The 13,357-nt window shown below is 34.7% G+C and overlaps 1 protein-coding gene across 1 annotated transcript; it reads right to left on the bottom strand.

Moving 5' to 3' along the window:
* Positions 1-283: 283 nt before the first annotated feature.
* LOC124369897 lies at positions 284-13,082 on the bottom strand. The gene is made up of 5 exons (XM_046828051.1): positions 12,724-13,082; positions 11,803-11,961; positions 10,570-10,724; positions 8,586-8,688; positions 284-771 (listed from the first exon to the last, which is right to left on the bottom strand). The coding sequence occupies exons 1-3, from the start codon at positions 12,731-12,733 to the stop codon at positions 10,591-10,593; spliced, it is 303 nt and encodes a 100-aa protein (XP_046684007.1). The 5' UTR covers positions 12,734-13,082; the 3' UTR covers positions 284-771; positions 8,586-8,688; positions 10,570-10,590.
* Positions 13,083-13,357: the final 275 nt, after the last annotated feature.

Below are 13,357 nucleotides of genomic sequence, written 5' to 3'. Positions count from 1 at the left end.
TTCAACTTATCATATATTATACGTTTTCAACATAAAATGCATTTAGGTTTTATAGCCTTATACATGTATAATATAAAGATAAAAAAGTTTTTTGTAAAATCATGGTCAGTGCGAACGTGTTAACAACTGTTGTATAAAAAAATAGATGAACAGGCTAAAGGTAGATTTTTTTACTTTATTATTTATGATCTCAGTGTTTTGAATTTTGTACATAGCTTAGTAGTTAAATATAGATCGAAATAAAATATGTTAGGTATAGATTGAAATAAAATATGTTTCCATGTGAAGATATTTATTTTCACTTGTAAATTATTACATATTTTCCAATATAAATTTTAGTTTATAGAATAAAATATCTGTTTACTGTATCTAAAGTTTGAATAAACTCAAAATTAAAAACAAATTCCAAAACTTTTCAAGATTTGTTTTAAGTTTAAAAGGTTAAAGGTTAACAGAAAGTATGTGAAATTTACATAGTTGATAAGTTTCATGAGTAGCGGCAATCACATACTTCTTTTTTAAAGGAACAGAAATGCCGCTTTTCTCTTCATTGCTAGCTTAGGAAAGTTAGACAGGAAGAGAATTTTCTATTGGGGGATTGTGCTCTGGCTTTTCCCGTCTCTTGTCTTCGAGAACCACAAGTAGTTCCGGCATTTCACCACTTGTTGATGGACTTTGAACAGGAGAAAGGTGAGTGAGGACCAACTCCTTGTGGTCTTCGAGTCCTCATTGTAGCCGTCTTCGTCCTTGTCCTCGCCTTACGGCACAATGCTGCAAAAGGGCATTTATGATTGTAAAGAAGTAAATCAATTATTAATCCATGAATTAGGATCTACGTTCAGTGTAGTATTGTTTATAACAAAATTAATAAGTAATATAGTTTTTTAAAGTCAACATGAAACTCTCAAGCACACCTTAGCATGGGTTTTAATATTAGTTTGGTTATCTATACAATTAATGTACCTACTCAAAAAAGAATATTTTTATTGTGTATAAAATAACAAACATTAATTTTCTTAATCTCCTTGAAGGCTCCATAACTGGTTTAGTTACGTATTAAATAGCTGATTATTTGGCAGAACATTATTAACAATGTAATGAATTAATTGCAACAGTTATACTCATTAAAATGTGGTAAAAAGATATGGAGATGATATCTGATATGATTAGCAGTAGGATTTTCTGCATATAAAGAAATTTTAACGTGAACACTTTACTTCTTTTATTTTCATCCAATAAGCATTCAATTTAGACTTGTAATAAAATAGTGATGATTTACCCTGTGGCAACTGGAAGACTGCGTCTAAATCATACATTGCTAACATCAGGTTTTTGTCACTATTCTTCTCTGTGCTTTTTCAGATGATAGTGTTCCCTTTAAGATTCAGCCAAAATGGCAAAGCTGCTGAAACAAAATTTGATTTCCATCATAATAACACATAAAAGAACCACATAATGTGAAGAAGAATGAACAAAATTATTATCACAGCTGGATCCGATGTTCAAAATTTCTCCCGTTTGTGTCGATGCAAAGTTGAGCTTGTAACATCGACTGTCTTAATGGGATTTTCTCCAACTTCTGCTGCTTAATATTTTTTTTTTACATTCTTGTTTGCTTGTAACAAGCATTGGAGTTCACAGAGTTATGATTGAAATGTGTGATTGTTATGAAGTGTTTAAATATATGTTTAACGTCATAGTTTAAACAGAAGTAGTTTTTTATATTTATAATTGAAGTTAAGTATTTGGACAAATAACAAATCTTTCTAAATCCTTATATTATAAAGAAATCCCATTTGGAAAGTCCGATCGACTTTTTGGGGTTAGGTTTCTTTTTTCACCAGTAAACAATTAAAAGGTGCACATCTATCGTAAACTCTCGCCAACCCACGCTAAATACGAGAAACAGATGACAGCCAGCTGACGGTAAACTAAATGAAAACTCGAAGTGGAAACGGGATTGAGATGGCAGGAGTAAAGAGGATGACTAAAAACGAAATGTCAGATGAATCGGAATCGTCTGCTCCCTGTGGTAAATGTAAACAAACACTCACTGTTAACATTGCTATGCAGTGTGAAGGATTTTGTCGGCTTTTGTTTCACGCTGAATGTGTAAATATCAAAGATGAAGATTTTGTTACAATAAATGACTTGGCTGACAGTATTAAATGGTTTTGTTTACCCTGCCAAAAAAAACTTGATATGATAACCAACAAATCTAGCAAAATTGATGAGAAATGTGACTGGCCTACAATCTTAAACATTGTACTTGACCAATTAGAGTTACAAAGCCAAACCACTCTTGATATAAGTAGACAAATGGATTCACTCAGTGATCAATATTTAACCCTCTAAGTGGCAAGCGACGTCTGAGACGTTCTATTTACGCCGCCGTGACGTGGCAAGCGACGTCTTAGAAGTCGCTTCACATTGCCGCTTATTGCTAGGCAACCGATAATTATTTTTACGCCTAGTTTGCACAGTTGCGTTCACCATTAAATTTCTAATACATTTCATATAGTATCATCAACATCATGATGAAATAATCAATGGTACTAACTGAAATAATCCTTGTGGCAAAACTAGCTGAGTAGGCCTACGTGACTGTTTCGTTTCTCTTGGCTTGTAATGGTCGTTTGTTGTTGTTTGGTGTTGTGTTTTAGAATATTTTACAATGGATGTCAATCTAGGAAGTAGTAGTATACGTGATATATTACAAAGTGAAGAAAGTTTTGGTAGTTCAGATGAAGAAAGTGATTTTCCTGTCGAAGAGATACCCAATAATATTTCATTAGCAGATATTGTAAGTGAATCAAGTGAAAGTGAATCAAGTGATAGCGAAATCAAGTTTATCTGATTCTAGTGTACCCCTCATACAAAGAATTCCACAACAACGTAATTGGGTACGAGTGTTTCCTCCAGAACCTTGAAGCTAAATTCAGAGTGAGACATCCAGGTGTCAGAAATTGTCCACCTAGAAACTTAGGTAGGACTATTGATTATTTTTATCTATTTTTTACTGACTTCATTTGGAATCTCATTACCAATGAAACCAACTTTTATGCTGCTAAAAAGATAAGAGATAAAAGAAATTCTGGTGAAATCCGACAGTTTTCTAGGCTGAAAGATTGGGTACATATTTTGGTAAATGAAATTAAATGATATGAATCAAAGAGTGTGCATCATTTGTGCGAAAGACCCTAATGTGAAAAGAAAAAGAAGCGTTTATTGGTGTCCAGGGTGTAACTGCGGTATTCACCCTCTTTGTTACCCTAAACTCCAGCACTTTTATAGGCCTTACACAACAGGGAGGAAAAGGCAAGCAACTTCTAGCGATTCTGACTAGAAAAAGTGTTTTTTTTTAGATTCAGTTTTTCCCATATAACTTTTTCAGTGTTGTAAATAGAAAAAATATTATTGAAGGTTTTTTGTTTAGAATTAAATTGTGAATAAAGGTTGCATTTAACGTAATCTCCTAGGAATGACATTTTTAAAGTTACAGAACGTAAAAATGAAAAGTTTGGTGGAGTAAAAAACGTTTTGTCGAACATTTGTGTGGATATCATAAAAAAAAGGTTAAGGTATGTAAAACATAACTATACTATGTTATTCTGTAGTTTATTACGAAAAAAGTGATGTATAACAAGCATTGCTCATATTAGAATTTGCATTTTATTTTTAAATTATAAGATAGTCCTGCTTGACTCTGAAAAATAGCCCGCCATTCCAGCAACATATTACCGCCACTTAGAGGGTTAAAGGTGAGTGATAAACTAGCAGACATATCTTCTAAATAGGAAGTGCTTATGAACACTGTCCCAGTTAGCCCTAGTCTGGAAATATCTGAAGTAAACTCGAGTAGGCCTATTGGCAACAGGCATACTAAGCAGTGGCATGCTCCAAATAGCAGGCCTAGAAGTTCTAACTCAAATAATGATTCTGTGCACCCAGATACTAGGCCTACTCCTTTGAGAGGAAATGAAGATGTTAAAGCAATGTCTTCAAATCAAGGACATGGCCGTACTACTACTACTACTACTGCACTAGGCAGCAGCAAAACACATTCCAAAACCTACACCAACTCAAACCATATCTCTCAAGATGCAAGTAAAAGTGACTTTCAACAACAAAATCCTGCTTTGTACTCTAAGATTCTTCAGCTAAAACCTGCAGTAAATAATGACAAACCAAAACCTAGGCCTATCGTTGGCACAAAGGCTCTTGCGCCAAATTGTAACAAGCTCACATGTGTAAAGAAATTGAATTGGATTTTCATCTCTAGGCTTGATCCGAGCGTTATAAAGGAAGATGTCAAAGAATATCTCACTAGTGGAGGTATTACTGACAATTATATAAATCTTTTAAAATACGTGTAACTGATGAGCAAAAGGATAAGGTGTTGGACCCGGGATTCTGGTTGGAAGGGGTGCTAGTGAAAGAGTTTGTTCAAAAGAGGCGAAATTTGAACAACAGGCATTTTTTGTCAGCAAATTAAGGTCAGGTCCAAGTGAAGATAAATCTAACCTTCCTGCTACAAATAAGCCTAGTCAAATACGTATGGATCCTAAACCTAGAGTAGAAGAATTTGTGTTCTTCGGTTGGAATGTGCAAGGATTGTTATCCAAACTGAACATAATTGAATCTCTAACTGAGGACATAGGACCTGATGCTCTGTGTTTCTGTGAACATTGGTTAACCTCTGAGGAAATCTCTACCATTGCAATTGATGGTTATGACCTCAGGGCTTCCTTCTGCCGACCTCAGTATAAGCGTGGAGGTGTGGCTCTCTTCCTAAAAGCTGGAATTGAAAGTAAGTTGCTGATTAATATTGATAGTTTTGCATGCATATCTGACTTTGAAGTGTATGGGCTATTTATTGCATGTTATAAGATTGTTCTTATTAATGTATATAGAGTTCCTGATAAAAGAAAAGACTCTATTGACAATTTTATTGCTAAGTTGCATGATATGGTAAATTATATATTTATGACGTATTCCAATTGCAATATTGTGATTGCAGGGGACTATAATATTAATATTTTAAAACCTCATAGCTATGATACTCAAGAATTCTTTAGCTTACTAGGCATGTGTGGTATGAGACACACAATAACTGAAGTTACTAGACCATCCATTTCAGCAGATAGACTTGGTCACTTTAATGTAGGCTCATGCATTGACAATTTTTTGACAAATGTCCACTCTGATCACTGTTCGGCTAGTGTCATAAAGACTCTTTCCACTTCAGATCATGATGCAATCACTTTGAAATTAGCCGTTGATCAGGTAGAGTTTTATCAAGCGAGGAAAGAACCAAGAACTGTATTTTGTAGGCAAATGTCAGATCTTGGTTTAAAAAATGTTATCTTCCTGCTGAGCACAGTAAGTTGGCTTTTCATGTACTCTTATACAGAACCTGCTGATATGGCATACTGTTTCTTGTCCTGTTTTTTAAATGTAGTAAATGTGTCATACCCCTTAACTAAGAAAATAGTAAAGTTTAAAAAACATTCCAGTGCAAAAAAATGGTATACAGAAGAACTTCATAAATTGAAAGAAGCCTGTCTTGACTATTATTATGCTGCCAAAGACTCACAGTGTATTAATGTTAAAACTGTTTATAATGATCTCAAACTTAGGTATAAACAAAAGTTACAGGCTACAAAACGTGCTTACTACTCAAATCTCATAGAAAGCTCATCAAATAAATCAAAAACAACTTGGTCTCTTGTGAAGGACTTGACTCATATTAGTACTAAAGCCAGATTTACTCTTAGTGATCCTGGCCTAACATCTGAAGGTTTTAACAACTTTTTTGTCGACAGTGTGAATGACGTCATCAATGCTATACCATATAACGGAAAATGTTTTTCGTCCTTTCTCAGTACCAATATACCAAGCCATTTCAGCTTTACTCAAGTGACAGTAGAAGATGTATATGGTGCAATAATAAGTCTTAAAAATAGTAGTTCTCTGGATGTATATGGACTGGACTCTCTAATCATCAAACAAGCTGCCTACTACATTTGCGAACCATTTGCATTGAAGTGGGTACTTTTCCCGACTGTTTAAAATTCTCTAAGGTTGTGCCTGTACATAAAAAAGGCAGCAAGTCAGAGTACAGTAATTTTAGGCCTATAAGCATTATTACTGTCCTATCAAAAATATTTGAGGTTTTATTGAATCGACAAATTGTACATTATTTTGAATCACACACTCTATTCAGCAAGTGTCAGTATGGTTTTAGAGCAAAGCGCAGTACAGTGGACGCGGTTTTTATCATATACTCTTAAATGCTCTGAAGGCTTAGAAAACAAGTTTAGTGTAGGTGGAAGGATGTATGATTTTACCAAAGCCTTCGACACTGTTTCTCACAAAATTATTCTGCAGAAATTAAAGCACTACGGATTTCAAGATTCAAGTATTGCACTCATGAAATCTTACCTCGATAAACGTTATCAGGCTGTTTGTTTGGAGGGCAGTGTATCTACTTTTCAGTTGATGGAGCATGGAGTCCCACAGGGCTCAGTGTTGGGACCACTATTATTCATAATTTATGCAAATGACCTCCCCAATGCTATTCAGAGTGGATCGGTGGAAGCTTACCAGTTTGCTGATGACTTAGCACTTGCTGTATGTGAGAGGGGTAGCATGGCATTGAATTTGAGATTGGATGGATTATCGAACATCATACAAAATTGGTCTGAAGCAAATAGTCTCTGCCTCAATGACGCTAAAACGGTGGACATCAAATTTACATCAAATCGCACTAGAAATATGCATTCTGAAGCTGTCAAGTTCCTTGGTGTGCACCTTGAATCTAATTTGGGATGGGAGACACATATTAGCTCGCTCGTCAAAAAAATCTGTAGCGGAATATTTACTCTCAGAGTCCTTTATCGCACCATCTCAATTCAGGCCTTGCTTACCGTATACTATGCCCATATTCATAGCCACTTGGCATATGGAACCATTTTCTGGGGAAACCATTCTACTGCTATTCGTCTATTGGTTCTTCAAAAGAGAGCATTACGGGTAATGACAGGAGCCCCATCTAGAGCACATTGTAGACCAATCTTCAAAGAACTTGGAATTTTGACCTTGCCAGCAATGTTTGTACTTGATTGTTTAAGTTATGTCAGATGCAATATTGGAAACTTTTCAGCCTTTGAAGATATACATGAGCGTAATACCAGACATAGACAGGACCTCTTCATTAAATTTCATAAATACGCAAGAACTCAAAAAAGTATTGAGGTGGTATCAGTGAAGCTTTTCAATCTTTTACCTGTTGACACAAGACTGTTGTCTGTAAAGCACTTCAGACAAAAGCTCAAAACATTTCTTACCAACAACCCAATTTACAGTTATTTGGAGTTTTTTTATATTATACATCTTTTTGAATAATGTATAAAAATTGTTATTTCTTTGTATGTAATTTACTCTTTACTCTAAAACTAATTTTTGACACTATTCTATGTAACATGATTATCACGAATAAAGATTGTTTGACTCTTGAAAAGTGGTTTTTTTTTTGTAATTAAAAGGAAAAACACATTTCGTTTCAATAGCTTTGCGTTTTTCTAGCCGAATCCCAAAGGGAACACTACGTGTTGCCTACAAGGAAGTATTTAAAAAATTCTCAATTTTCTCGAAACAAAACATTTGCTAGCCCATGTGTATTGGACAAAAAATGTTTCTATTCACATCCTCTATCAATCCTGAAAATATGTGCACTTTTATCGGAATTACCCTGTATTATTTGTTTGCCCTCTAAGGTAATACAAGAATAGAATCACCTAATCACAACACAACTACAAAGTAAAAAAATACAAGAAGGGCTGTGGTTTAAGTTACGTGTTCGTTAGATTATAGTCATGGAATATGAAATAACATGACGGTAAGGTTCCTATATACCTTGGGCTATTTGGTTTGAACAGTTCAACTACTGTCCGACAATGCGGAGAAGTTGTTCAAATGAATGATCAGTACCATTCAGAACTGATGGTATATCTACCAGCCGTCGTCCAGACAATGCCGCTATGACGAGGTAGATTTGGCCGGCTGGCCATCTGCAGATGGATGACAATTTAAAGTTAAGTTTAGACTGCCAATACAGAGAATGCTTGACATTGGCCACGACAGACATGAGCACCAAGCCGGTACCACAACGTGTTGCTGATCTACCACCAATTCCAGACATTAAATTTTTCACTTTCTGCTGTTGATTGTTACATGTTTGGAGGCTTGCTGCGACACAGGGGAAGAACTAACCAAGTTAAACTACAATACACTAGTGGAGGCAACCAGCATCAGGTGGGGCTCACGAACATATTATGTTGATCTTCATTCACAGTTTCAAAGACCACGTCTTGTAAAATAAGATTTTAAGATTAATCAGAACTCAATTTAAGGAGGTGTCAAATTATTTCTTGATTTCATTCAAGTACTTAGAAACGGAAAGTTGTTTTTAAGATTCGGGGCTTATTCCCGGTCAGGTGGCTGCCCTGTTAAAAGACGGGTTATAAAACATGAAATGCTTTCAAAGCTACAGATTTTGCAGCTATATTTAAATATATACTTACCCAATACACCAGCAGTCAGATTCTGGTCACACCACGCATTTCGCCCCAATGCCGCTCGCCAATTTGGCTCCTTCATTGGGGCATTCTCAAAACCTGAACTCATCTGTAACATGAGTGTACTCATATAATATTTAGCTGTTAATTAATGTCATCAATAAAGTGATATATTTTTAATTCATCAGAAATAAAAGCAATGTTAGAGGGTTGAGTCTGCAATAGAAAAACCTAATGACTACAAAAAATTAATAATTTTAACACTGTAAGTGATAACAAATTTCTGTTCAGATAATTATAAGATATTTTAAATTTAAGATAACTGGCGCTTATATTTATGTCTGTGTGCATTGGATATAAGTGTAAGAATGTAGTATGTCTTGATAGAGTTGCATTTTTCATAAAAATGTAAGTTTTCACAGGCGACGCATGATTATGAACTCATTTGTAGCCAAATACAAAATTTCTCAGTTAATAAAACGGGAGATATTAGATCTCATTATGAAGTATATAAGGTTTACTTTCACATATGATATATGTGTCTGGAGTCATTTTGTGTTTTTGAGGAAATAGTAAAGTTTTAACCATTTTCACACAATTCTAAGATTTTCAACTCATTGGCAGCCTAATAGAAAAATTATTAGCACATAAAATTGGAAGTATTATCTCATTACACTACATAATATATTGTATACTTTCTCGTGACATATTTGTTTTGCTGGATCCATTTTGAATGTCTTAAGATTCGCGTTATTAACCTATTGCAATAGACCGGTGTGAAACTGCCAATGAATTCCACCAAGGAGTTTCCCTCACTTCCCCCACCATATGTCTTAGCCAGTTCCCACCACTTACCGAAGCGAGAGAAGAAAATGATGGACAACAGTCATTGAAACTAATCTATAAACTTAAAAATGAAATCTGTTCGCTAAATAAAAATAATCTAAGGGATGGAACATTACATAACTAAATAAAAATTTATCTTTTGTAATTACTGTCAGCAGTTGGAACATAAACATGTCACAACATCAAAGCTGGCTATTTTCGGTGGCAGATTTGAAAATCATAACAAAGATTCACACGTAGAACTTGACTTTTTCCTGAAAAATACAAAAGGGCGTCAGCAAGATACATATACAAAGTAAAAGTATGTAATATAAGCTACACTACAAAATAACATAAAATACCTGGTTTTGAACGCTGAGAAAAGTTTGATTGAGCTACCAATGAGTTCGTAAACTTAGATTTGCATGTAGACGGTCCGAACTTTTACGGTTTTCCATAAAAACAGCTCCAGGATCACACATATACCATGTGAAAGTACACAGTATTTACTACATTATGACATATAATACATCTAGTTTTATCCACTTTCATTAGGTGTAATTTTTCTGAGGAGATCAAAATAATAGGCATTTTTGAACAATAGAAGTTTGTTTAAAGTAAAATAATAATGCAAATTCTAATACTAAATAAAATAACCATATAAATTAAAATACAAAAAAAATTAATAGAACATAAAATATTTTATCCTGGGGACGGATTCCTACTTCCTTCCCGCCCAGAAAAGGGGATGATGGGTGTGGTGGTGCTGGCCGGGGGGAGGGAGGGATAATGGGTTGAGCTGGAGAAGAGGGGGAAAACAGGAGGGACTTGAGGAGCTGGAGAATTTGGAAGTGCATGAGAAGTGCGAGGGGCAGGTGAATCAGGCATAGGAGATACAGGGCAATTATTCCTGTTGGAGGAGCGTATTGTTTGTGCTTCGCCTCCCTTGTCTTTGAGGACCACGGCAAGTTGGTCTTCAAGTTCTAATAATCCCCTGTCCTTGTCTCTGCCCCCCACCTCGTTCTACGGCATAATGCCTTAAAAGGGTAACCACCCTTCTCACATCAATGTTGTACATATCTAAATAAAGTAAAAAAGTTTATAAAACATGAAAAGCTTCCCAACAAAAACTGATTTTGTTGTCATTTTTGAAATATATACTTACACAACAGACCAGCAGCCAGTGTCAGCTCACATCATCGAACCTGGCGCACGACGGCCCTGGCGCATGATGGCCCTGGCGCATGACGGCCTGAAGATGCATCCAGCAAAGATTTTGTTGTCGACTGACCCGCTCTATAGGTGCAGCAAATATTGGAACTGCGAACAGGAGACAAAAACTAAAGACAGTATATTGTGTTTTTAGAACAGGATACGGAAGGGCTCCTCAGTAGTTTTGCACCTGCCAATGTTCCGTTGTCCCAAATGTGAATAGGCAGCAATGTCAACAAACACCCTCGTTCCTCAGTCGGGCCTGGCCAGACTTGAGAATGGAATCCGGCTTCCTCGTTGAGTTTGTAACAGAAGGCATTGCTTCAGTAACCAGATTGTGTCCAAACGGTGTGATTTCTTCAAATATTATTTGTAACAATAGTATATATCTGTATTTACATTTAAAACAATAGATAGAAGGAAATATAAATATACTATATATTAATAATAATTAATATTTGTAAGTTAATTTCAAAGTAATAATATTAACAAAACATTATATATGATGTAATAAAATGAAACAACAAAAAACAAACAAAACAGTTACCCATATGCTTAGATAAATAAAAATAACATTATTCAATTCATTACAAATTTCAACTAGTGGACTTTATTAAATCTATTTAATATAAAACAACGTGGACGAATAGAATAACATTATCACCATTCAACGTAATCTTAATTTTAAACTCCTACTATTTAAAAAATTATATAAAATTAATATAAAAAGAAACCAAACAGTTACCCATATGCCAGCACATTTATCTAGGATAAAAAACAACATTATTCAATAATCGCACAATTCATTACAAACATCTAAAACCAAACTCTATTATAAAAACTTAAAATGAAACAATATGAACGGACAGAATAAAATTATCAACATTCAACATAATGTTGTCTTAAGCACCCTTTCAATATTAACTCTACAGCAGAAGACTAAATGTTATACGTTATGTGGGTTGGGCCAATATATTAATATAAGTACTGTACAACTTTACTGTCAATTAACATTTTATTACATCACTTAATGATACCATTAAGCTTGTACTTGATATGAAACAAATTGTACACTACTTTAAAACAGGATTTTCTATTCGGGATTTTCTATTATCTTCAGTCGGTATTGTATCAGCTACAGGCAGTTGGTGATAGTTATGATCTGAGGTGGAGGGATGATCATTACCTGTGTTTGTTGTCTCTCCATGCGAAGTCTTCTCAGCGCACTTCAACATATGTCGATTTTTGGGTGTCTCAGTTTCAGAATCTTCATCTTCTGAAGGGGCGTAAGAAGACGAGGAATATGTATCTGGGAATAGCTCTTCCTCAGACGAACTCTCCAAATCTGAAACAATCGTAACCTTCAGAAACACAAGATTAAACTTTTAAATATAAAATATCACTTTTTAATGTACTGTACCTAAATGTAGTCTCCATTGCAAAAAGTACCTACCTTCAAGGTTTATTTTTCGACAATTTATTTTAGGTTACTGTGGCTATCAGTTATTCTCAAAATACGTACTTATTAATAACAACACTTGTACAGTTTACCTCTAGAAATCATTTCTAAAATAATATTTATCTTTTATATTAAATAAAATAGGTTTATGTTGTGTGATAGCCCACTTCGTTTTTAACACATTGATACCAAACAGAAGTAGGTTATAGTAAATAACAGTTTTTTTTTTATTGATGTTATACAAAATAATATGGAAATCAGCCAACAACCGCCTGCATTTCGGTAAAAGAGACCAACAAAAATAAAAAATATACTAGAATTGCCAGTTCCAGGGTTAAATTAATTACTAACTAACCTATAAAACCAGTTTAACCAATTAAATTTCTTATGTCTATGGGGCAAAGTTAAAGTTCTTAGGTATTATAATATTATTATTTAAATGATGCCATATAAGATATAATAAAAACTGTTGTTAATACCATTGTAATGTGAACTGAATCTTTGAAAACTAGTCTATGATTAACAACCTAGGCTAACCTTATAAACTGGGACTTAGTTGCAAACCTTTATTGGTAGGCCTAAAATACAGTTGTATGATTAATCTCATAAGTAATCTACTAAACTAATAAATTATTATATTTTTCTTACCTTCATTCATGGTTCGTTGGAATAGGTACTTGTGAAACAACCGTATCAATACAATTTGTAAGTTTCAAGTGGAATGCTTTTAACCAAAACAAACATGAAAGTAAACAAACAAATGGCTCAAGCCACAACAATGGAACAGAATGTGGGTTAGGCCACACGGCTGTGGCTTGGGCCACTATTCAGTTTGCAGCTGACTCAAAGACCAATAATAAACAAACAAACTAGTGCTGCTATCTATCAGAAAAATGGAAAAGGTGGCTTGGGTCGATATGCAGTATTTAGAATAGAGTGTTAGAGATATTCTAAGGCTCATATCTCAATATTGCTATTTTGTGGGTTAGGCCACTTGTCCGCTTAGCGCCTCAAATAATAATCATGAAAATGGTGGATCACATGACCTGGATAGGCGCTTCTCATTGGTCCGGTGGACATGTGGTGTTCTGATTGAATCACAGCATTGGACATGTGTGTTTTTGCTTTACATCCCGCTTTTTTGGCATGCTATTTAAAAATGTTAAGTGGGGGTTTGGTCACAACAAGCCAGTAAACTAAATAAGGTTCAACCTGAAGTATCCATAGCAACAGCTAACTCAATTTTTTTAATTTTTGGACATGTGAGGTTTTGAAAATTACC

The sequence above is a fragment of the Homalodisca vitripennis genome, chromosome X (assembly GCF_021130785.1).
Source record: "Homalodisca vitripennis isolate AUS2020 chromosome X, UT_GWSS_2.1, whole genome shotgun sequence".
Taxonomy (NCBI): domain Eukaryota; kingdom Metazoa; phylum Arthropoda; class Insecta; order Hemiptera; family Cicadellidae; genus Homalodisca; species Homalodisca vitripennis.
This window is presented reverse-complemented; position numbering and strand designations above follow the sequence as displayed.